This window comes from Psittacula echo (genome assembly GCF_963264785.1).
Source record: "Psittacula echo genome assembly, chromosome: 24".
Taxonomy (NCBI): Eukaryota; Metazoa; Chordata; class Aves; order Psittaciformes; family Psittacidae; genus Psittacula; species Psittacula echo.
Genome location: NC_137759.1, coordinates 5,134,716 through 5,159,151, shown reverse-complemented (window position 1 = coordinate 5,159,151; position 24,436 = coordinate 5,134,716). Strand labels below are relative to the sequence as shown.

The 24,436-nt window shown below is 56.2% G+C and overlaps 1 protein-coding gene across 1 annotated transcript; it reads left to right on the top strand.

Annotated features, from left to right (window-relative positions):
- Positions 1 to 377: 377 nt before the first annotated feature.
- ONECUT3 (one cut homeobox 3) lies at positions 378 to 21,220 on the top strand (the record flags this gene model as incomplete). The annotated part of the gene is made up of 2 exons (XM_080633776.1): positions 378 to 1,407; positions 20,928 to 21,220. The coding sequence occupies 2 exons, from the start codon at positions 378 to 380 to the stop codon at positions 21,218 to 21,220; spliced, it is 1,323 nt and encodes a 440-aa protein (XP_080489902.1).
- Between the last annotated feature and the right edge of the window lie 3,216 nt (positions 21,221 to 24,436).

Below are 24,436 nucleotides of genomic sequence, written 5' to 3'. Positions count from 1 at the left end.
GGGGGGGACTCGGTTCAGCCGGGGGGGGGAGGGGGGGGCGGGGCGGTGCTGACGTCACGCCGCGGCCCAGAGCGAGGCTGCCGGGAGCCGGTGGCCGAGGCGCGCTGCAGCCGCCCCGAGCTCCCGCACCGCGCCCCGCGCCCCGCTCCGCAGCGCTCCGAGCCCGGCTGGGGCGGGCGGGCGCGGCGCATGATGCTGGCCTGACCGCGGGGCGCGGGAGATCGATCCCCGAGCGCGGAGTCTGAATTAATCCGGGAGCGAGGAAAGGGGGGGGGGACGCGGCGGTGGTGGAGGAGGAGGAGGAGGAGGCGGGGGGGGGTTGTGGGAGGAAGGCAGCGAGCGAGCGGGAGAGGCAGCGGCAGAGCCCGGCGGCCACCATGGAGCTGGCGATGGAGAATCTGGGCAGCCTGCACGGCGTCCCGCACTCGCAGCCCGCAGAGCTGCTGAGCCCGGCGCACGGGCGGCAGGGCTCGCACCGCAACCTGGTACCGCACGGCCGGCCTGCCATGGTCTCGGGCATGGCCTCCATCCTGGAGGGGGGTGACTACCGCGCTGAGCACAGCCTGGCCGCCCCGCTGCACCCCGCCATGAGCATGTCCTGCGAGTCGCCCTCCGGCATGAGCCTGAGCAGCACCTACACCACGCTGACTCCCCTGCAGCACCTGCCGCCCATCTCCACCGTCTCGGAGAAGTTCCACCATCCGCACCACCACCACCACCATCACCACCCGCACCAGCGCTTGGCCGGCAACGTGAGCGGCAGCTTCACCCTCATGCGCGACGAGCGGAGCCTGGCCTCCATGGGCAACCTCTACAGCCACTACCCCAAGGACATGCCGGCCATGGGGCAGCCTCTCTCGCCGCTGCCCAACGGCCTGGGCAGTCTGCACAATGCCCAGCAGCCGCTGGCTCCCTACGGCCCCGGGGGCCACTTGCCCAACGAGAAGATGCTCTCGCCCAACGGCTTCGACTCGCACGCCGCGATGCTGTCCCGGGGCGAGGAGCACTTGGCGCGGGGGCTGGCGGCGCCCAGCTCGGCCATGATGCCACCGCTCAACGGGATGCACCCGCACGGCCACCCGCACGGCCAGCCCGGAGGGGCCCTCCTGGGCGAGCGGGAGCGGCAGGCCTCGGCCACCGGCTCCCAGCCCGGCGGCTCCGGGCAGGTGGAGGAGATCAACACCAAGGAGGTGGCTCAGCGGATCACGGCCGAGCTGAAGCGCTACAGCATCCCGCAGGCGATCTTCGCGCAGAGGATCTTGTGCCGCTCCCAGGGGACCCTCTCGGACCTGCTGCGGAACCCCAAGCCCTGGAGTAAGCTCAAGTCAGGCCGGGAGACTTTCCGAAGGATGTGGAAATGGTTGCAGGAGCCGGAATTTCAGAGAATGTCGGCGCTCAGGCTGGCCGGTAAGGGCACGGCGCGGTCTGCGGCCACGGCCGCCTACCCCACACCTCTGGGCGGGTGGGTTCGGGGGTGTCGGTGACACGCGTGGGGAGCTCCCGCTCTTGGGATGCCGTTGCAAGCTGAGGCTGGGGCGGGTGTTACCGATTTGAAGCCTTTAGTAGAAAGGGAAGGAAATAATATTTAAAGTGAATTATATTCAAGGTGAATAATGCTTCAGGCGAACCGACCCTCCCCGGGCCTGCTGCTGCCGGCAGGAGATGGGGTGATCCCGGGAGCCAGGAGCCTCCCGGTGCTCCCGCCCCACCTTCGGCTGCCTGCAGCCTCGGCGGTGTTTACTCGCTCGGTGCCGGCCCCTTGTCCCCCGTGAACCCCGGAGAGCTCCCGGCCCACGGGTGCGGGCTGAGCCGCGACCCCGCGGCCGCTCATGGAGCACCTTACCCAGTACCGGAGCCTCGCTCAGGGAAAGCTCCGGACCGTGCCCGAGCTGCCCGATCGCTAACGCCGGGAGCCGGGCTGCGGGGCCGGAGATCGCTGGGGAGAGGCGGCAGCGCCGGAGCTGCGCTCTGCTCCCTCCACGGCACCGGCTGCCGTCGGGAAGAGGGAGCGAATCCCGCTCCGTGATCCCGGCTCCCAGCCGGAGGGGAGGCGGCAGCGGGTGTCCCGCAGCACCGCTGGTGCGGAGCGCAGTGCGGCGGCACGGCCGTTCCCCGCGGCCGCTCCCGGCGGGGCAAATCCGGCCTCAGCCCGTCGCTGGGCCGCGGGTTTGCTGGAGAAAAGCGGTTTTTCTGCTTGGTCGCGCTGTGGCTGAGGGGGGTGACCAGGGGTCGCGGGGACAAGAGCGAAGGGGGGGCCAGTGCCCGGCCCGACCCGCAACCCCCGGTCCCCGCAGCCGCCCCGGCCCATCCTTCCCCCGGCTCCTCCGCGCCGTTCCTGTGGTGCCCGTGGGGTATAAACCACGCGTTTATATCTATTTTATTGTTCTTTTTAACGCATCCGAGCAGTGTCCAGCCCGCCCGGCGCTCGGCACGGCGAGGAGCCCGCCGTTATTTATGGAGGAGAACAGCGTTCATATGTATTTAGTGTAATTCAGTTGCTCTTTAATTAGGGCAGGGTAGTGGCATCTTTTAGTTCCAGTCGATGCCCTATTGAAAAGCAGTTAATAGAATGCAAATTGTTCCTGGCTTTACAAGGTTCTGGTAAATAAAGATTTAAACACTGCCGCGATCGGCCGTTTAATGCCCTCGTTGTTCGGGCTAATTGAGCAGCGGGTGGTGGCTTCTGCCTCGCCAAAATTTGAAATAATAACCATAATGGCGATAATAAAAATGCGGAGCCGGCTGGGGGGGGCTCAGAGAGGGCCCTGTCCGACTCGGGCTCAGTCCCCGCTGCCATCGCTCCGCTCCTCCCTCGACGCCGGCCGAGGTTTATTCTCTTCAAAATGGTTTTGATTCCCCAGCGCCAAGTTTCCCTCGGCCCCGGGGTCGCCTCGGAGGGATTATCTATGGAAATGAACGCCCCAGATTTCCCGGGGACAGGGTTGGTTCCTTTGCTTCCTGCAAAGAGAGGAAATAAACTAAAAACAAAATCACAACAAAACCCACCCCAATCCAACTGCAGCCACCCCCATGAACCCGCCGGTTGAAACCGGGCCGCGGCCGTTGCAGGGAATCCTCCGGGCCCGGACACCGGCCGAGAGGAGCCGCCTCGACCTCCCCGCGGCCTCCCCCGGCCCGGCCGCTTTGTTCCCGGCCCCCGGCCCCGCTGCCTCCCCGCTGGGCCCCGCTTTCGTTTCGCTCCTCCCGCCGTCTCTTCCGCCAGGGCCCGGGCGTGGGGCAGGTTGGACCCAGAGAATTGGGGTTCGGTGAGAGGGGGTTGCGCTATGGGGGAGCCGTGCCAGGTCTCAGCGATGGATGCAGGCGAATCCTCCCGAACCCTCTGGGGATGCCGGTCGAACCTGTTCGTCCTTTCGGGCCGCCAAGCGTTTGGGGCGGGCTGGAACTGGAAGGGCCCGGAGAGCTGCAATCCCCCGGCAATCAGGGAAGGGATCCCCATCCCGCGGGTCGGGATTGTTCCGTTCCCAGTGCAAGGAATAAAACGAGGGTTAGACACTGGGCACGGCAGGGGCGAGGGTGATTCTAGCCCTTAGTCCTGGTCCTGGCCCCGGTCCCACCCGGCTGCAGGAGTCCATCTGATGTATTAGTCCGAGACAGTAAACCGTGGATCAATAAACACATCGGGCCCCTATAAATGGCAGTTCCCGCTTTTCTCCTCTTCCCAATCCCGTTCCCCCTCCCGCCACTCCGTTCGCAGATGAACCATTAATTATCCAACCGTGGGCCTGCGGCTCCTCTCGCCCCTCGGGGCTCGGCAAAACGGGAAGTCCCACGGGGAAACATCTGGGCAACAGCTGGCGGTGCCCGTCCCCGTCCCCTCGGGCCATCCATCTCCGCGACCCGCTGTCATGGCCGCATCACCCCCCTCTCGTTCCAGATGCAGCTCTACAAACTTCGTGACCCCCCCACGAGGCCCGTGGGTTTTGGGGGGCTCCCACAGTGACACCTATGGGGATCTCTGTGAGTCGGAACAGGGCTACGACACCCCCCTCACCCGACAACCCCCGTCCCTCGGCGTCCTGAGGGAGAAAAAGGCCCCGGGGGATGATGGTTGGAGCGGGTGGGCTCCTGCTCTCCCATACCTGCGTGTTCGTAGGGGGTGATGGGTGCCAGCCCACCACGCGTGTCGGTGGGTGCTCTCCCACGCTGCCAGACCCCCCCTCCAGTGGATACCCCCTCCCGGCCACGGATTTCTTCTGACACTCAAGGCTGGGCAATTCCGCCGTGATTATTTCTCGGGTGGGCGACAACACCGTTGTGCCCCTTTCCCGACACGGCGGCTCCCTCTCTCCTCCTTCCTTCGCCCTTAACCCGGGTGAGCGCTCGGCTGCCCCGTCCCCGCGTGTTTTCCTCCCTCGGGGCTGGTTCTGCTCGGACCGGCCGCGCCCCGCGCCCCGGGGAGGCCGGGAGGGATCTCCCCGAGCCCGCTCTTTCCTTCTCGTTTTAGTTTTCCCTCTCTCATCTTAATTTTGTTTTCCTTCAGTTCCCCCGCTTTTGGCTGTCTCTTTTTGTATTTTTTTCTTCTTTCTTTTGTTTTTGTTTTCTTTTCGTGTGTAACTTTTTTTCCTCAGTGTTTCCTTTCCTTTCCTTTCCTTTCCTTTCCTTTCCTTTCCTTTCCTTTCCTTTCCTTTCCTTTCCTTTCCTTTCCTTTCCTTTCCTTTCCTTTCCTTTCCTTTCCTTTCCTTTCCTTTCCTTTCCTTTCCTTTCCTTTCCTTTCCTTTCCTTTCCTTTCCTTTTTCTGTCTCACTGTTTTTCTTTTCTTTTCTTTTCTTTTCTTTTCTTTTCTTTTCTTTTCTTTTCTTTTCTTTTCTTTTCTTTTCTTTTCTTTTCTTTTCTTTTCTTTTCTTTTCTTTTCTTTTCTTTTCTTTCTCTTTTCTTTTCCTTTCCTTTCCTTTCTCTCTCCTCCCAGGGCTTTCTCCCCCGAGCAATTCGCCGCCGCAGAACGAACCGTCGTTATTTTAAAAACCAAACCACCCTGAAACTGCGAGCACGACCGCGGGGCTGGGCCACGGCAAATGCCCGAGAGCTTTGGCAATTAATGCCGCTAATGAATACCCCGAACTAATACATCGAAACGCCACAATTAGGGACAAGATCGCACCGCGTAAAAAGCGGTAAATACATATATATATATATTCTTTTTTCCACGAGTTTTGTTTCAGTTTCAGCCTCTTTCAAACGACTTTTGCCCAACGACGGCTCCTCCCCACCAAAAGGCACCGGGGCGGCTCCGCTCAACCCCGGCCCCGGGCACCGGCCGCGGCCCCGGGCACGGGGAGCGTCGGGACATCGAGGCTGGTTTCGCCGCTTTCGATCCGCGCTTGTTCGCTGGGCGCCGAGGGGGATTTTGTGGGATAGGGAGCGGAGGATTTCGCCGCCGTCAAATGGGAGAAAACGAGAGTCCGGATGTCCCGGTGGGTGCGAAGTGCCCGTTCAGGAGAACACAAAGAAACCGAGAGAGAACGGAGAGAAACCCCCTTTTCCCGGCTGGATTTTTGTTGTTCTGAAATTCATCAAATATGAACTATTTCTGTTATTTTATAGTTTTAGCACGTTAATAACAGGCAACTTCGCCCGCCGCCGCGAACCCGCCCGCCTGGAGCTGCCTCGCATCCCGCAGCCTGCATCCCGACTCACTCCGCACCCCGCACCCCCCTCCGCGCCCCGCACCCCGCTCCGCGCCCTTATCAGCGCACGGGGCCGCCTCGCTCCGCCCGCGGCTATTTTTTCCTGTGTGTTTGCTCCTAATCTGCGCGTCAGAAGGGGCCAATAAACCTCCCGTCGGTTAAATATTAAATCAGGGCTTTTTCACAGTATCACAGTATCACAGTATGTTAGAGATTGGAAGGGACCTCAAAAGATCATCTAGTCCAATCCCCCTGCCAGAGCAGGAAGGAAACAACCTCCCTTCTTCGCCGGGTACAACCCACCCGTGCCTATGGGGTTCCCCCAGTCCTTCCACTCCCCCCCCATCATCCCCAGCTGAACCTGGGTCTTTTCGTGCCACCGCCTCAGTTTTACGTGCACATTTTGGGTGGGTTTTTGGTGGTTTTTTTTTGGTGGTTTTTTTCCCTTTTACTTATTTCTGGGTGTGCAACATGGAGGTGATGTTTTTTCTCTTTCTCTGTCCTGTCAATCGCCACTGAAACCATAAGGGAGAGATAACAGAGAAGAGAAAACTCTCAGAGTGACCTTTGAATCAATTTGAAAAACCTCATTTAACTGATAAGTCTTGAAAGGCCCAGAACTAATTTGAAAATACATCTATTAAAATCTCATTGCCGCTGCCTGGGAGCTGCTGGGAAGGGTGTGCGAGGCGACTTCCTGGGGTCGGGAGAGCCGGGAGAGCAGGTTTAAGCCCTGGTCAACAAAGAGATTGCAGAGCGAAATGATGGGGCCTTAAACCAAGAGAGAAAATAAGGAATATTAAAAGAAAATCAGTCTTTCTTCCGCCGCTGGTGGGGAAAGGGGAGATTTACAGCATTTTCCTGCCATAACCAGGCACGGAGTCTGGGATCGCAGACAGAATATTGGATTTTTCTGGGGTTTTTTTCCCTTTCAGAAAACAAATCCAATATTTTCTCATTCTGCTCAGATGCGGTTGCAGGGCTGGGGAGCCAGAGAGGGCAGCCGACCCCCAGGAGTGACCACAGGGGAGGCTCTGCCCATGCTCCCGTCGCAGGGCTTTCTGCCCTGGTGCCGCAGAGTGAATGCCCAGCACTGGGGATAAACCCGGGGTCTGCCAAAGCGAAGGAAGGGGTGGGATGGTGAGGGCAGGAGAAGACCAGAGGCAGGGCCCAGGTACCTGTTTTCCTGCCCTGGGAATATCCCACCCTGCCCTGGGCACAGCTCCTCACCTTCCCCAGCATCCCTTCAGCATTGCCTGGGTGTAGAAAAACTATAAATCCCTTATGGAAACCTCCTGGGCTCATGCGTCTCCCTATGCAAAGCCCACATTCAGGGCTTGTGGCAGTGTGGCAAAGCAAAAGCAACACCAAAATAAGAGGAAAAAAATCCATTTTATTTAAACCAAACCATGGCTCGAAAGGCTGGCTGGGGCTTTGCAGCTTGGTGGGGACTCAGAGACCTTTGGCTCCACACCTTGGGGTGCAGTTTGGGATGCTGCTGCCGTAGGATGGGCTGCATTTCCTGCAGGAATTGCTGCTTCCCTGTTCACAGCAGAAGCTGGACCCGTCACCTCCCAGCATCAGCACCTTGTTGGATGGGGGAAGAGTTTTCTTCCTTGCTGCCTGATTTCCTGAGGTTTCTTGGGAAGGCTTGGGCAGAGGGAGCCCAGCACCCTAAGCATGGATGGAGCCTTTAGGCAGCTTTGATCCGCCCTCACCCCACATCCACACACTGGTGCAGCTCTACCCCAGCTTCCTTTTTGGTGCTGTACTGAGATGCACAAATCCCATGGCTCAGCATCAAGCTGAGATTTCAATTAACCTGGGATGTGTCTCATCAACCTGGGATGTATCCAACCAACCCGGAATGTGCCCTACTGCTGCACAGCACCAGCAGCAGAACAGGGGCTGGGCTCAGCCCCTGCTTTAGAAAACTGCCCAAAAAGGGAAGTTGAAGCCAAAAATTTCCTCCTTCCTCAGGCAAAAGCGATGCTGGATGGGTGCAACGGGAGCAATGTGGGCATGTGCTGGGGCAGTGAGGGGCTGGCGAGCAGCCGGCAGCCGTTTTTGGCAGCTGAGTGCATTTCTTACTGGCTCTGTGCAGGACCATGGCCATCAAGTGACAAGATTTTGCTGATGGAACAGAAAATCAAAAGTCTTGTTAATACCTCAAATGATTTAAGAGCATCTCCAGCAAGCAAAGCAGATGATGGGCTTTTAAAACGTTTGGGGTTGTGAAAAGATAGTGGACCGAAAAGGCAACCTGGATTCCCTGGTGCTGGAAGAAGGGACCAGGGCATTTAAAAAATGAAGACCTAATATTGAAATCAAGACATATTTGCGTGGATAGAGGTAGGGTTTCAAGAATGACCTTAATAACTCTGTCTTAACGTATGTATCTATTCTGTCGGGGATATGCACCATCGCTCTGAGTACTGCTGGTTTCTGTGGGGCAAGGCAAGGAGGTCCAGAAACTATTTAAGAGGGATTCAATGGGATTCAAGGTGTTTTGCAGGAGGTAAAGTTAAGGCATGGAGGTGGCAACGCTTCGCCGGGGCAAATGCAGAGCTGGAGGTGCTGCATGGCAAGGGGGGTGCACCCATGTACACCCACCAGTGTGCACTCACAAGGGGTGGGATGCAGGTAGAGGTGGTGGGATGTGAGTAGAGGTGGTGGGCTGAGATGGGCAGTGCTGCAGAGAAGATGCTCGTATTCCCTGGCTCCATCCCACTGTGGGTACCGGCTTTTTCTACCCTTGTTTGGGATCAGTGATGGTCCTTTCCTTCGCTGTCTCATCCCTGGGGTTTTGCCTCCGAGCTCTGCACTGCAGGACCTTGTTGCTCCAATCAAACTGTGCCCTGTTTCCTTTATGCTGGAGGACTTGGTGCTGCAGTGAGCTGAGTCTGGGGAGCTGAGGGGTTTAATTTGCTGTCTGGCCTCTAATCTAGGGAAGGGCAGATGCCACCACCGCTGGACAATGTCCTCATTGGGAGACCTGGACTTGTCGCCATGCCTTGGTTCTGTATCTCTGCAATTGCGTGTACACAAATCACCAAGCAGGAGTGATCACTTTGAGGTCTGAGAAACCTCATCACCCCTGGCAGGGTAGGGCTGGCTTGGCTCTGCCTAGCTTGGGAGAAGGAGCCAGAAAGTCCTCATGCAGGAGCCTGCTGAGGGGAGAGCAGGCTGTGTGACGCGGGGACTGACCGTCATCTCTGTGCACAGCAAGGAGGAAAACCCCAACATCTTGACAAAAAAACATGAAAGAAAGACAAACTGCAGCCTCTGCTGCTGCTGGCACAGGCAGCAGTAACTGACCCAGCTCTGTTGAGTCCAAGGCCGTGCAGGAGGAGACAGCAAGAGGAGCAGGGGGCTGCTGGTCTCCTACCCAGGTCCGAAGGAGAACTGATGTCTCCCACTTCTGGCTTGAATCCAGGGAGCCCTAAATAGTGAGGTCTGGCAGGATTAGAGGATGCTGGGAGGCATGGCCGGAACCCAGTGCCTCAGGTTTGGCCGTCAGGGAGCCTATAAAAACCCAAAGTGGAGCAAAACCAAGGGATACACCTTGTGCTGAAGCAGTCCTCAAAGGGCTGCAAAGGTGATGGTCTCCCCAGGGATCCCCCACTATGACGCCCGGCATCAACTGCTCAACGCTGGGTTATTAAAGCCAAGGAACTCAGTGATGCCACATAAAAGGCCAAACCTTTAAGCTGGAAGATGAGCTCCAGAGAGGGATGCCCCTTTGTGGGAGTCATGCTACCGATAAAGAGCAGGTAATGAGCAAACTCCATCAGGAATAAAATTGCAAATGCATTGGGAGCTGCTGATGGGTGATAGCATCAGCGGCTGACAGAGACATCAACGGCTCTGCTCAGCTGCCAGCAAAGGCTGCTTCCACCACTGAGCATCAGAGACCCTGTCACAGGGCTGTGGAGTGCAGCAGCGCTTAGCAGTGACACCGATGCCTGCATGCAGCATCCCATCCTCAAAATTCCTCCACACATCTGGCCCTACTCTTTATTTTTGCCCTGGACTTGCATTCCCCCGGATAAATCACAACCCAGGATCAGGGATGGATCTCCAATGGGGTTTGCTCAGTGGTTGCTTGGTGGATGGACCAGCATCAAACCCAGTTTGGCTCAAATGGGATGCTTGAATAAATATGATGGGTTGATGCTGGGGTGGTTTATGCTTCAAAAGCCCCCCCAGGGTGGGGTGGCCACTTCCCCATCTGCTTCCCAACGCACAGGGGATGAGGAGGAAGAGGGAGGGTGGGATGGTGGCATCGCGCTGCCAGGCTTTGGAGTCACTTAGAGGGACCCAAGGCTTTAACAAGAGGCCTCTGGAAATGGATCTATGGCTTAATGCCCACCTTTAGTTTAGTTCTCTTACTGGGAACAAGCGTCGGGATTTTGATGCCATTTCTCACACAGAAGGCAGCAAACCTCTACCCTGATATTCCCAGGGGAGCTCCTGTATGGCAGGGCTCCAACTGGACCCCCCAAAAGCACTCACCCGCACACAGAGCCAGCCAGAAGTGGGACTGTGCTTGATTTAGGACTCGATTTCGTGTGCATTTCATGTGTTGTGTGGTGAGGTGGGTGTTTGCATGCGTGTCTGCAGTGCAGCCCGTTCTGGTTCCGACGGGTCAGAAACAAGGCAAAAACACGGTGAAGAGTGAGGGTGTCCTCAGGTGCTTTCCACGCCAAGATTAAAATAGAGAAATTTAAAGATGATTCTTCCAAATCAGGGCATTTATTCCAAATAATAATGGTTTCAAACCAGCTTGCTTTTCCTGGAGAAAATTTGATGGCATCTCTGCAAAACTAAACCAGCCCTTTTCTGCTCCAAACAGACCATTCCCAGCCATTCCTCTGCTTCCACACCTCAAATTAAAACCCCAAATTACTTCTTTGCTTTGATTTTTGGCACCGTCATGAGGCAGTTGCCCCACTGGTGGCTACCTGGGGGTGGAGGAGCATCGGCCCTGCTCTCTGCAGGAGAAGATGCTGCTTCATTGGTACAGGCAGAGCTGGGATCTTCAGCCCGGGGATGCCATTGCAGCGCCATCATCTCCCGTGGGAAAAGGGCTCTTGGGGGGGACAGGGGGCGAGTCACGGCACCCAGATATCCCCCCCCTTGGCCTCAGGAGCTTTTCCACTGGTGTTTATGGAGGGTTTAGACTTTCTCTGGATGATGATTTTGTTCCAGCCACCTCCAACTTTTTTCTTTCTCTTTTCCTTTTTCTTTTCCTTTTTCTCTTCCTTTCTCCTTTTCTTTTTCCTTTTCTTTTTCTTTCTCTTTTTTTTCTTTCTTATTCTTCTTTCTTACTTTTTCTTTTCCATTTTTTTTGTCTTTTCATTTTCCTCCTCCTCCTCTTAATCTTCTCTCTCTTCTCTCATCTCTCTTCCATCTTCTTCTGTCTTCCTTTTTCCTCTTAATTTTCTCTTCTGTCCTTTCCTCTTGTCTTTTCTCTGTTCTCATCCCTCTTTCTCATTTTCTCTTTCTCATTTTCTCTTTCTCATTTTCTCTTTCTCTTTTTTCTTTTTTTCTCCTTTTTTTTTTCTCCTTTCTCTTTTCTTTCTTTTCCACCTTATTTCTTCACTCCCCCCCCCGTCCCCAGCCGTGCCCTTACATTTCACCCTCCCACCTTTGGTCAGAAGCCCCTGGGACCAGCAGCTCCCACCCAGGGACCAACCCAGCTCCATCGGGATTTAATCCCTGCTCCCACAGCCCCTTCCCCTTCACCCCCCTCCCTGCAAACCTGCCCGCGAGCTCCCCGCCGGTCACGTAGCCATCAAACTGATGTGCCAGCAATATCCAACACGCAGCTAAAGCCACTCGTGGGAGTTTCAATACAATCGACTGGGCAGGATCAATGGCTCCGCTGGCCCCAGCCCCACACCGGGGAGGGGCGGGGGTAGGAAAAATACCCAGGGCTGTGAAGGGGGGGGCAGTGGGAGGCGGGGAGCTGATTACAAATCCATGCGCTCCTTGCCGTGATTAATTGCTGCTTTACCAGAAGGAACAGCTCTGCGTGGGGGTCATTTTTAAAGGTAGCGTTGTGGGGGAAATTTCCTCCCTGTGCTCAGATGGGAGGAATCCCAGAATCCTGGTTTGGGTTAGAAGGGACCTTAAAGCTCCTCCAGCTCCAACCCCTGCCACGGGCAGGGACCCCTTCCACTGGAGCAGCTTGCTCCAAGCCCCTGTGTCCAACCTGGCCTTGGACACTGCCAGGGATGGGGCAGCCACAGCTTCTCTGGGCACCCTGGGCCAGCGCCTCAGCACCCTCACAGGGAAGAGCTTCTGCCTAAGAGCTCAGCTCAGTCTCCCCTCTGGCAGGTTCAAGCCATTCCCCTTGGCCTGTCCCTACAGGCCCTTGTCCCAAGCCCCTCTCCAGGTTTCTTGCAGGGAAGAAGGAGCTTCCCTCCCTGCAGGACAGTCGGAGATGAGCGGGGAGCAGGATCCAGGGGCAGACACAGCCAGAGCTTGTCATTCCCCCCCAACAGCAGTGATCTGGGAGCTGGGAAGGGTCCTCCCCAGCCGCTCAGGAGCATTCCCGGCTGTTTTGCAGCCCCAGGGGGATGCTGAACCGCAGCCAGCCAGGATCACTGGTGTCCTCTGCCCTGGGAATCGCCTGGTCCCTCAATGGGGTTCAGGTTTCTGGCTGCTTCTCACCCCAAAGCCCCTCACAGGGGCATCCATCCAGGCCCATATATCCTGTCCTGGTGCGCGGGGGTCTCACTCCCTGCCCTGCCCTCCCCGAGGGGCCCGGCTGGAATTAAAACATCATCCATCGTTACAGCGGCAGCGCGTAATCCCTGGCAGATCAGTGCAATTACTGCGGGAAATGCCTTGGGAGCTGAACTAATAACGCTGGAGTGGTGTATTAAGAGCCACTGGCTTAGCGCCGGCTGCAGCGTGTCAGCCCCACGCGTGTGGGGGGACCGACTGAGCCGCCCCGAGGGCAGCAGGTATTGGGGAGGACTTGGCAGGGGCGGGGGTGATGCTGGTCTGTGGGGCAGCAGTGGGGTTGTTTGTGGGGCGGCGATGGGGCAGCGATGGGGCACTCCATGGGATCGCAGTGGGGCAGCCATGGGGGAGCAATGGGGCAGTCATTGTGCAGTGATGGGGCGCTACATGGCGATGGTGTGGCAACCACGGGGTTGTTTGTGGGGTGGTGTGGGGCAGTGATAGGACACCGGGGTGACAGCGCGGGCAGCCGTGGGGCAGCTCCGCGGATGGCCTGGCCCGTCGTCATCCGCACCACCCCGGGGCGCGGTTGGACCGCTCCATCCTCGCACGCCCCGTGTGCTGTGCGGGGCGGACGGAACGGCCCATTGCGCCGTGCGGCGGGGGGGGCGGGAAATGAGCCCGTTCACCGCAGGGGGGCGCCAGCGCGGCGGGGACGGCCCATGATGTCTGCGGGGGGAGAGGGGCGCGGAACAAACCATTACCCGCCGTGTGGGGGCGCGATCAGCCCTCCAAGATGGCGGCGGGCAATGGGGTCTGTTGGACCTCAGCGGGTATCGGTGGCCGGGGCCGGGTCCCTCCGCTCCACCTCTGCCCCGCCGCCCTCACGGCCCAGCCTGGGGGCAGGTGCCGCTTGGGGCTCTTTGCGCGGGCGGGGTGAAGGTGATAGAGGCGGGTATCAAAGGGAGTTCGGTGTCAGCCTGGGCCTGGTGCTGGGCTGAACCCCGCGGGGTCACCCCCACCCCGAGCAGGCCCTGGCTCCTTGGGCAGAATGGGGCTCCGGGCCCCCAGAGCTTGGGCGCATGTTCCCTGCTGGCCCTGCCCTGCGCCATGGGGAACCTTGTGCCGGGTGTGGATAGCTGGGAATGGGGATGCTCTCAGACCCCATTGGGCTGAAAACCCCCTTGAGAGCGTCAGCACCTTTGGAAGCGGGGCCTGGCGCCAGGGATCTGGAAGCTCCCTCCTGCAGCGGCTGCTGGAGCTAAGGAGTAGCCTGAGACCTCCAGTGTCCCTGCTTGGGCTTCCCAGCGGCCTTCAGAGGGTCTCAAACTCCGGTGCAGCAAACCTGGACCCCCTAGCCGGGGGGATTGCTCATCTTCCTGGCACTGCACAGCAGGAAAGCCGGCAGCCATCCGCGAACCGACTCGGCCAAACCCTAAGGGAGCTTCCCATTCCAGACCCGGTAAATCCACCCCAGGTGTAAGCAGGAAGGGCAGAAAACTGTTGGTTTTCCCCTTTATTGCTTTCCCCTCTCTCCAGCAAATATTCCTTGGCTGATAATGGCTCTGGGCCCTCTCTGGGCCCCATCTTTCCACCAAGAGCAGCTTGAGAGCAACAAGTGCCCTGATGAAATACATGCCATTGATTGCTGAATTTGTGCATTGTTGAGCTGCTGGAGGCAGCAGGAGCTTGGCAGGAGGAGAGCTGAGAGTCCCTTAGTGATGTGCCCGATGCCAAAGGCAGATCCTTGCTGCTCCTTTCCTGTGTGAGGGAGCAAGGGCAGGGGTGGACTGCACAGGATCCACAGCCACGGGGTTTTGTCCAGCACGACTTGGTTCTTCTCCCTGTCATTGGGGCACAAATTGAACCTCAAACTCCCGTTTCCCCACCAGATCTGGCAAGCGCTGAGGCTCCTGCGCCGCAGCTGAGCGGGAGCGAGCGCTGATGTCCCCAAGGAAAACTTATTTCAGGGCTTGGGAGGGTTTCCAGCTGCCCCCCTCGGCAGCCTTCCCCTGCTGCTGCCGTCCCTCGCGGCGCTGCTGCCTCCTGCCTGCCGCTGCCTGACTCCAGCACTTCATTAGCACCAATTTGCCCTCGTCACACTAAGCGAGGATGACTCGGGAGAGCAGTGAGGAGAGCAGAGCAGCCGGCAGGACTCCCAGGGCGCATCTGCCGGCCCTGCCTCACACCAGGCAGCTGGGCTGGTCCTGGGCTATGCTGGCAGTGATCTCTGCTGGGACAATAAGAAGCAGCTGACCCTGGTCCAGAAAAAGGCCTAGAAAGGGAAGAAACGGGGCAGATCTGGGAAGTGACTTTGCCAGCAGATGAGATGGCAGAGCTGGGAGCTGAGCTTGGTTCACCCCAGTGCTGGGAGAGTAGAGCAGGGCACCGGGTCTCTGTTTAGGAAAGTCTCCGGCAAAGCAAGTGTAAAATCAAACTTTTGCAGAGAGGGAATGCTTTTAACAACAAACCCACATTTTTAATCCATCTGAAATGCTTTGTTTCTGTATCCATGAGAGGGGGCTGATGCAGCTGCCTCAGCCCAGGACTGTCTCTGGTAGCAGCTTACCTGGAAAGGACAGGAATAAAAATAGGGGAAGTGAGGATGGATGGAGCCAAGCACACCTGCAGCCGCCACAGCTTCTGTGTGTCCCTTCACCCACCCTTGGACCAGAGCAGCTCATCTGCTTCCGCACTGGGAAAGCTGAAAATGCCGTGCCATGAAAATCCAGACCTTGAGAAGTGCAGGAGAGGGAAGAAGAGGCATCCCCTGGGGCTGGCATCGGCCGCTTTGCTGCGGGTTTGGGTGGCTCTGCTGGTCTCCTCCAGCTGACCCCCCCTCTAGGGAGCAACCGTTGTCAACCGAGTGGAGGAACAAAGACTTCTGCTTTCATTTCCAGTCCTTTCTCCTCCTGGCAACCTGCGCTGCCCCGACAGCCCCTGGGTTGCTGGGGAATGGGCCGGGGAGGTCGGTGCAGGCAGCCGGTGACTCCTCGCAGCCCCATCCGGGTTGACCAAAGCAGCTCACTGGAATAACTCACTGAAACCCTTTACAAGGAAAGGAAAATAGCACCCAGCAACGCAGAGATGAGCGCTTTGTCTCATCTCCTCTCCTCATTTGCAGCGTTCAGAGGAAGATTTCATTTGCTGGGCTTGGGGAAGCGGCTCACGCTGCAGCGCACTGGCTGCATACCAATGACCAGGGGCTCTCCCTGGGCCTCGGGATGCAGGGACACCAGTGGGGAAGCCTGTCCCCACTGAGGCAGGGCCATGTGGCACAGGGACATGTGTGGGGCCAGGAGCTCTGGCCAGACCGTGTCACTCTGACCCAGCAGGACTTTGAGGTTGCAGCTCTGCAGACACATCACAGCCCCTAACTGCATCTCTTGGGCTCTGGATGGCCTCTGAGCATTAGTGCGGGGCAGGTTTTACTTCGGTGTGGTTCAAAGTTGGCCGATGCTTCGGGACCACAGTGGTCAAAATGACCACAGGTTTTGGAGCCCAGAAGGTTGGGGGCCTTTTGCTGAAGCCTGGGGGATCACAGGGTTGCAGCGTTCCAGGGTGGCATTTGCAGGGATGGGCAGTGCAGTGCAGGCTCTGCCCGATGGTTGTGTGGTTGATCCTGTTTGGATCCCCTTTGCCTCTGCATTTGTTAGGTTTTGGAATCAAAAAGAAAGTTTGGTGTTGATTTGTGAGCTCTTTCTTCCTGCATTGTATTCCGGGGATTCTCCTGACAGCCCTGAGTCTTCCCAGCTGGAGAAGGCTTGAATTTCTGCTGGAGATGCCTGTTTGTGACAAAACTCTTTGGGCTCTTTTCCTACAATGTAGAGATGTCAAACAAACATCTCTCAGTTTCTAAATTGTCCTGGCTCTGAGCATTCCATTGGCACAGCTGTGGACCAAAGGATTTCTGGTTTGCAGACGAAGCCCCCTGATCTCTGGTCCAGACTCTGCTTCAGTTTTGGGGAAGCGGCTGCCATGAGGTTCATTCAGCTCAGGATCAGACACTGCTCTGCTGTGGGAGGCACTGGGCTCATCCCAGTTTGCTCAGAGCTGCAGCTCCCCAAACCTTCCAGAATAGTGGGTCAGGGTGTGAACCAGTAACACCCATTGTGCAACCCTAGACACAGCCTCTCCTTGTCTGTGACGGCGGTTCACATCCCTCTGCCTCTTTGAGGAGAGGGGGAAACTGAGGCAGCCCAGGGGCTAAACCCCTCTTGAAGGCATGAGGAGAAGCCAGCTTTGCTCAGGGCCATTTCCCACCCAGTGCTCACTAGTAAAAAGAGCCCATCCTACCACTGCACCAGAGAAACCTGTACCAACCTGGCCAACCACATCCACGTACACTCTCTCCATCCCTTCCTCCACCTCACTTTGAGCCCCTAAATGCTCCTCCATCCCCTTGCACCGTGGTGAGCTGATTTGACAGGGAGAAAAAGGGAAAAGCCCGTGGGTTTTTGTTCCCCCTAACCTTGCTTACAGCCAGCACTGGCTCTGAAAGCCCCTGGCTGTCTTTTGTGATTTCAACAAATCACCAGCACTTAAGCAAAGTGGGCAGAAAATTACAGGTTGTATTGCAAGTGAATGGAGAGGGAGAGCACGCTGGGGCTGAGAAAACAGAGGTTTGCGGGTATAATAGAGAACCCGGGGTCTGGCAGGCTGCAGAAGCCTGCAAAGCCATCAGGTATTAGTTAAATGCTTCGCGGAGTTCACGCTGCGAGGCATAATCGCAGCTTCTGAAGAGCAGCCATTTAATTGTCTCTATTATGTCCCTTTAGAAATGATTTGGGAGATATTTTGCTTTGAGCTGTCAAGGTTAAGTCAAGGAAAACGCTCTTCCTCTGACATAAGTCTCCAGGGAGGCAGAAGCCCTCAGCAGAAATCCTCCAGGAAAAGTGGGTGGGATGCCTCTGCTTCCAGAGGTCTTTCCTCCTGCTTTTGCCCCCCTTATCTTCGCTCCCTGTGGCTGTTCCAGAGCCAGGTCGGCTCCCTCGGGGATGAAATGCTGCTAGGATTGTGTGTCTGGTGTGTGGAAGGAAGGGGCTCTGTGCAGTCATCCCATCCCCCTGTGGCATTCCCTCCTGGATGCTTCTGCACTGGTTGGCCAAGCCTGGTTGATCTGTGGAGGTCTCAGGGGTGCAGGCATTGGGGATTGAGCTGAGGACGGATGGAGAGAGGAGAGAAAGACTTCCCGTGGTGGGTGAGCACAATCCCTTACTGGCCGACAGAGCAAACGCCCTGCCCATGGGAACCCCAATCCATCTCTCCCACTGTTGGTACTGCCAGGATCTCCTGTGCCCCAGGAGGAGCAGGGCAGGCCAGGGAATAAACCCCGTGGCTTGGGCATTTGCAGAGGCAGGGGTGGAAGTGGCCTGAAGCGTGTCCCCATCCCCTCAGAGTCCCTGGAAGAATGTGAGTGAAGAACAGCATTAAGCCAAAGACGAGTCATTTGGATCTTAACCTTTGGAAAACAGGGATTTTGAAGCACAAAGGAAACCCCTTACCTTACCCTGAGCTGGGGGGGAGTCAGAGCCATGCCCCTGGCTGCTCCCTGTCCCCAGCTCCCACCGTTTGTGGGGACACAGGGACAGACACAGTGGGAAAGCAGCGCCCGGGGAATGGGGAACAGGAAAAAGATCCTCCTTAGGGGGGTTGATGGTCGTCGTAAATAGATCTGAGCAGCGTCACTATCGATCCCTGTTGTGCGGAGCTGTAATTAGATTGAAGTGGGGAAGAGGGGTGTTGGGCTGCGTCAGCAGAAAAAGGAATTAATAAATAAACAAACGAGCACAGGAAATGTGGGATTGCGGCCGGCGGCCGCATTCCAGGTCCGAAGTGAGGGGGGAATGGGGGGTGTGGAGCAGGGTGTCACCTCTGGTTAAGCAATACTCGGTTTTAGTGCTGGATCACAGTTGTACGAGCAACACCCTGATGGTTAGTGTTTGCCTTGGAGCTTTGAGTTCTTAATGGGAGACTGGTTTGTGATAACTACTCCTAAAAATAGAATAGGGGGGAGGGAATGTGAGCTTCCAAAGCTAGAATCTGGGGCTCAGGCTGGCTGTGCCTTGCTGCTGGTGGGAATGGGTGCCAACGGACAGGAGAGCAAGAGGACAGCGTGGATCCCAGTGGCTTCATGGAGGGGTGGATGTATTTACAGCTACCTGCACACGTTTGTATGTGCTTGGTGTGTGTATGGTAGACACAGGGAAGTGCCATCCATGCAGAGCAAAAGCCGTGCTCACAGGGAGCGGGCGAGGTGCCCACCATGGACATGAGGTCCCACCTGTGCCACCAGCACTGGGCTGGAGCCGAGCATGCCGGGGGGGATGCTGAGGGGATCCTGGGAGGGCACGCGGTGGGAGGGTGAAGCTGTGCTGCTCCGAATGTGCACTTGCTTTCTGTGTGTGTGTGTGTGTGCGTGTGTGGACTTTCTGCTTGTTGCTTGGTTTGGGGGGTGTTCGGGGGGGGGTGTCTATTTTTTTAATTCATGTCTGCAAAAAAAAAAAAGTCGAATTTTCTATAAAGCCTTCTTTTTGTTTGTTCTTTTTGCAAGCATCTGATGGTCATAGGGTAGGTTTCCACTAACCCATTCTCTGCTGGCTGTTTGAGTACGGTACCCCTGGGACAGGGTCCCCCGGCACAACCAGGGCTCAGACTGTCCTTTGTCCCTAAGGATGATGGTTTGCAGCCAAACCTACCCGAGGGGGGAGAAGGGGAGGGGAAGGCTCTCCACGATCCATCTTTAGCAAGGAGATTGATTCTGAGTGTGGTTGCTTGGTGCCTCCTTTTTCCCCTGCCCCAGTGGGACCAGAACTGATGGTTTCCACCACCTGCCTGGGGATGGGGCGAGGACCGACTCCAGCAGCTGGGGAAACCAGACTAAATTTACTGGAGGAATTATGTGTTTCACTGAACTCTAGATGTCCCCAGCTTTGGGAGGAAGGGGTGGATATCATCCTGCTCTGTTAGTTCAAGGGGTTGTAAAGGGGACTTGTAGTGCAGGCCAGCTGAAGAAAAATCAGAAGATCTTGCTTGTTCTCTAGTGAGGAAGAAATCAAACATCCTCCTGTTACTTCTAGGCTACACGGATGCCTACCCTTTTACTTAGCCTGGCCGAGGAGGTGCATCTGTGTAGCAGGAAGGTAGTTAGCCTGAGGGGAATACCTGTTGTGTGGACCCAAGATGCCATCCCATCGCTGTGGCATCAGCTTCCAGCCTTGGCCTCTGGCCCCTCCAAGGTCTGCGCACCAGGTTGAAGAGGCTCCTGGAAGTACCTGAGAGAAGCAAGTTGAACTCTGTCATCCAGCAAGGTTCCAACAGCCAATGTCTTGAAGGACCTGTGCCCTCCCAGCGAAATCCTTTGGAAGAGCCTAACCAGGAAATCCCAAAGGCTGAAAACTGCTGCTTGTTCAGGCCAAGAGTGGGACTTGCCTTGGGAAGTCTTTAGCCCCTGGTTAACTCACGCTTTCTTGAGCTTTCCATCTGTCCCCAGCCTTGGAGGGCCAGACCCATGCCCTGCCTTTCCCACAGGCATCTTGCACTCCTGCAGTGCCTGCACATGTCTGGCCAAGTTCCTGAGCACCCTGATCTAACCTCAGCAGTGTCAAGGTTGGCCCTGCTTTGAGTATAGACCAGCACTGCACAGACTCACTTGTTATATCATTTTATAGAAAAATACCCCAGCAAAAGGCACCTTTTCTCACCACTTCCACCACCAGTTCTTGATATTCCTGCAATTAAAATCCCTATATATAAGCAGAGGTGAATAATCCCCTCTCCCCATCCCTTACGTGCAGCATGGTGATGTCAGGGGGCCTTTCCTGCCTCTATGCAGCCCATCCCTATGTGACAGCACCTTTGTCCTGACCTTTGGCGCAAGCCAAACCTGTAGGGAAGGTCTGATTTGGTGCTGACTCAACCTGACACGTGCCAAAGGATGTGGCAGCAAAGGCACGCAGGGGAGACTGAATTTCCTGGTACTTCAGGTCTTCTCCAGCCTTTGGAGGCAGGAAAACTCCTTCCCAGAGCAGGTGCAACCATGAACAGCCCTTCCAGGCTGTCTGCTGTGGGACCTGTTGGCTGCAGACTGGCCTTTCAACAATATCCCTGTCCCTGGCTCTTCCTGTATTTCCAAGCTGGCAGCTGGATGTGATGGCCAAGAGACACCACTTCCCCGAGTCCTCCAGTGAGATCCACAGAGGTGATGAGGAGGTGAGGGAAGCTGATGGATGACCCCCAAAATTTAGGGATGGAGCAGGTGCCCGTAGTCAGGCTGCCAGCCCAGGCGTTACCTCAGTCTCTAGTCCCAGGGTCAGCTGGAGATGTTGAGACTTCCTGGGCATATGAAGAGGTGATGGGCTTCACCCGAGCTTTCCTCCTAGTGATGTTGCAAGAGGCTGTCGTCCCATCTCAGCACTCAGGAGGCACAGGGAGGAAGAGGAGGGAGGTAGCCTAGGGACTTGTGGGCAACAAGGCAGCCGGGTTACTGGAGGGAAGGGCCTGGATTTTGCGAGGCAGCCAAGCAACCTGCAAGCGGGCCAGGGTGGTGAGCACCAATTAATGGCCCTGTTCTCTCTTTTGAACATCTAGCTTGCAAACGCAAAGAGCAAGAGCAGCAGAAAGACAGGAGCCTGCAGCCCAAGAAGCAGCGGCTGGTCTTCACGGACCTCCAGCGCCGCACCCTGATCGCCATCTTCAAGGAGAACAAGCGCCCATCCAAGGAGATGCAGATGACCATCTCGCAGCAGCTGGGCTTGGAGCTCAACACCGTCAGCAACTTCTTCATGAATGCCCGCCGGCGCTGCATGAACCGCTGGCAGGAGGAGCCAGGTGCCAACCCTGGAGTCCCCTCTTCTTCTACAAGCACTTTCTCCAAAGCATGATGTCCCCCAGCCCTCCCTGCCCCTTCTTGGACATCCTCCTCATGACAAAGCCAACCCCAGACTCACACGCATGTCCCGAGCCAACCAGGGTGGGTGCTTTTGGATGCTGCAGGTCCATCAGCCTCCCAAACCCTCAGCCAGGCATCACCCCTGGACATCGGCCTCATGCCACATCCTGCTGCCATGTCCTCCCAGCTCATGGAGCAGGGAAAGGGTTTGCAACCAGATCAGCTCCATACCTGGGAGGGCTCGAAGAAAACCTGTGTGGAACAAGAAATGACTTGGGATGGAGGGAGAGGGCGAGGTGCTGTTTGGATGCATCCCTGGTCCTCGAAGACCACAGAACCTTGTCTTCACCCACCCACCAGGGTCACTGGGGAGAGGGACATGTCCTGATCCTAGCCAAACCTCAGTCTGTGCCACAGCCACCCTTATGGCTCTCATGGTGGAGGGGTAAAGGTGGGGGAGATACAAGAAGTGGAGTCATGGGGCTGGACTCCGGCACAACCCCACTGAACCAAGGCGAATCCCCCCTTGGTTCACAGGGGAACGTGCAGGGAAAATGTTCTCCATGAGCCTGACCCTCCTTGCCATTGACACACTCCCTTGCATTCCTCTCCCTTGAAGGGTTTGAAAACCTGGCTGAGGGCATTCCTGTAGCCCCAGTCTCCTCCGTGGGCATCTTCCTCCAACCCTCCCCTTGGACACCCCCAAGAGCACCCACACCTACCCACCCCCCATGCACACACGCACCCTGACCCACGAGAGCACCCATCCCCGGATCCCTCCCAGAGGAACCCCATGGCAAAGGAGACTTTTTGCTGTGGCCACCCGCCTCCATGCACCCGAGCATCCCCCGGTGCCACAGCCAGAGGGGACCGCGGCTGCACCGCGTCGCCTGGCGCTCAAGCAGGTCAAAGAAGCACATTTTAGCTACAGAAATCGGGTATTTAAAGATTATAATTGTTTGAAAGGAGACGGGAGGAGAGACTTGGAGCGAAGGATCTGATCTTTCCTGGTGACTGGCTCCACATTCACCACTGGATTTCTGGTTCACTTTTCGGTTGAGGAATGGACACAGACAAAGCAGATCTGTTGGCTTTGTGTCTTGCACCATCCACCCCTCAACAAACACTCTTGCCCCCTCCCATCCCCCCTCTTCATCACTGTTACCAAAGAAATTGCAAAACCAAAAAACCCAACCACAAAAAATTCCCCTCCTTGGGAACCAGCGTCGGTGGACGGTGGGAAAAGAAAAAAAGCCGGGGATCTGGTGGTGAAATCCATCCCTGGGTGTGAGAAGGGGGAAAACTTCCCCGATGAGATTGAAAAGGGAGAAAAAAAAACCCCACAACCCAAAAGAAAGGAATTACCAACAGAAACCACAACCAACTCAACGCCAAGACCGGCAACTTACCAAGACAGACGCCAGATTTTTGTTGCTGTTTTCTTTTTCGTTTGTGCCAATTTACAACCTGCCTTAAAACGGGAATTCCTGGAGCAATGGTACTAAGCTTCAAAACGGTCGTTTCCTCCGAGCTCTCGATGGTGACTTGTGCCATATAAAAAAGCAATCACGAGGCCAAACCCTTACAATCAGCCCTCGGCCCAGCCACCCTGCCAGCTCCCTGCCTGCCTGGGGTGTCCTCAGGAGGAGCAGGCGGTCCAAAGGGGACAGGGAAGCGCTGGGAGAGGCTTGGGGATGGAGAGGGAGGCAAGGCCCCCTCCTTCCCCCCCACCACTTGGGGGAAAAGAGATAATCCTCCGAAAACCAACCGGCAACCAAAAACCAAAGGGGACACTATTGAATTTATGCGGGTAAAATAGTACCATCTGTGTTCTAGCGCTATGGTTTCTTAGATTCACTTTACTTTGAGAGCGATCAGTTGTGGAACAGGAAGGCACCTTGTTGAAAAGAAGGATAAAAGCAGAAAGTAAAAAGAAATGTATATGTTCACCAAAAAAAACCCACCCCCAAAACCAACCCCCCCCAAAAAAAAGAAGAAATATATATACGGGAAAGAAATGACAGTAAGAATAAAAGACAGAAAGGAAAACCCCTGCACATGAAGCCCTGACCGGCCACGGTCACTGATGGGTTTAGGGGATGTCTTTAAACGAAGAGCTCCTGGGGTAGGTGAGCGGTTGAGGGGTTGGGGGTGTCAGACTGGACACCAAACTAAACCAGTTTATTGCTGGAAAGAGAGGGATGGAGAGCGGGAAGGAGCGTGAAGGGGCAGGTGCCGCAGCGTATTTTGCCAACCACAACCCAAAAAGCTTCATGGCCAAGCGAATCTCATCCCCCAGGACCCCACTCCCCACCACTGATTTTTCCCCTGATGTTGTTTCTTCTTGTCTTGTCGTGACATGGTGATGATGGTGGTGGATTCCTGAACACCATCGAGTAGTATTCAAGGGCTGAAAAGCCAGGAAGGGGGCCTTGGTTTGGGAATTGAGAAAAACAAAAACCAAAACACTGGGAAAAACAAAACAAAATGAAAAAAGAAAAAAAGAGAAAAAAAAAAAAAAAAGAGGGAAAAAAAGGAAAAGAGAGAAAAAAGAAAAAGGGGAAAAAAAAAAAGAAAGAAAAAAAGAGTAAATGCCACAGGCCCTCAAGGATGCAAAGACATTTCTAGTGAGAACCCGAGAATAAAGGCTACCTCACTTGAGTTTTCAATTTTTGTGATTTGAAAATCACGTCTGATACCAAAGATTTTGTTGCCTTGTCTGGTCTGTGCTGGAAATGCCACTTTCCCTGCTCCCGCGGCCCAGCCGGCCGAGACCCCCCCTTCACCCTGGCCGAGAGCCCCTCAGCACCCCCAAATCCCCCCTTCCCCAGCCCTGTGGAGTCCCCAGAGAGCGAGGGAGAAGGCAAGCGAGCGACCCTGGGATGGCAGCGTGGTAGATGAGTGCCTTTTTCTTGTACCAAAGGTGTGTGGCCATTTCTTTGCTCCTCTGCTTTGATCCTGAAGACTCACTATTACCTTAGCTCTCCAAAGGGACAGATTCTGGCATCTCTCTAGGCTTTGGGTGTTGGGATGAAGGAAAGAAACCCAGCCCTTGTCCTAATTGAAGAGAAAGTATCCCCTTTGTCGCCTGCTGCGGGAAAGGTGCTGGTTCCTTGGTGCGCGTCCCCCTCTCAGACATCCCTGTGTCCCTCAACTTGGCATGGTCCCCAGGGTCCCCCCATCCAGCCTTTCCTGCCCCAGGAGCACT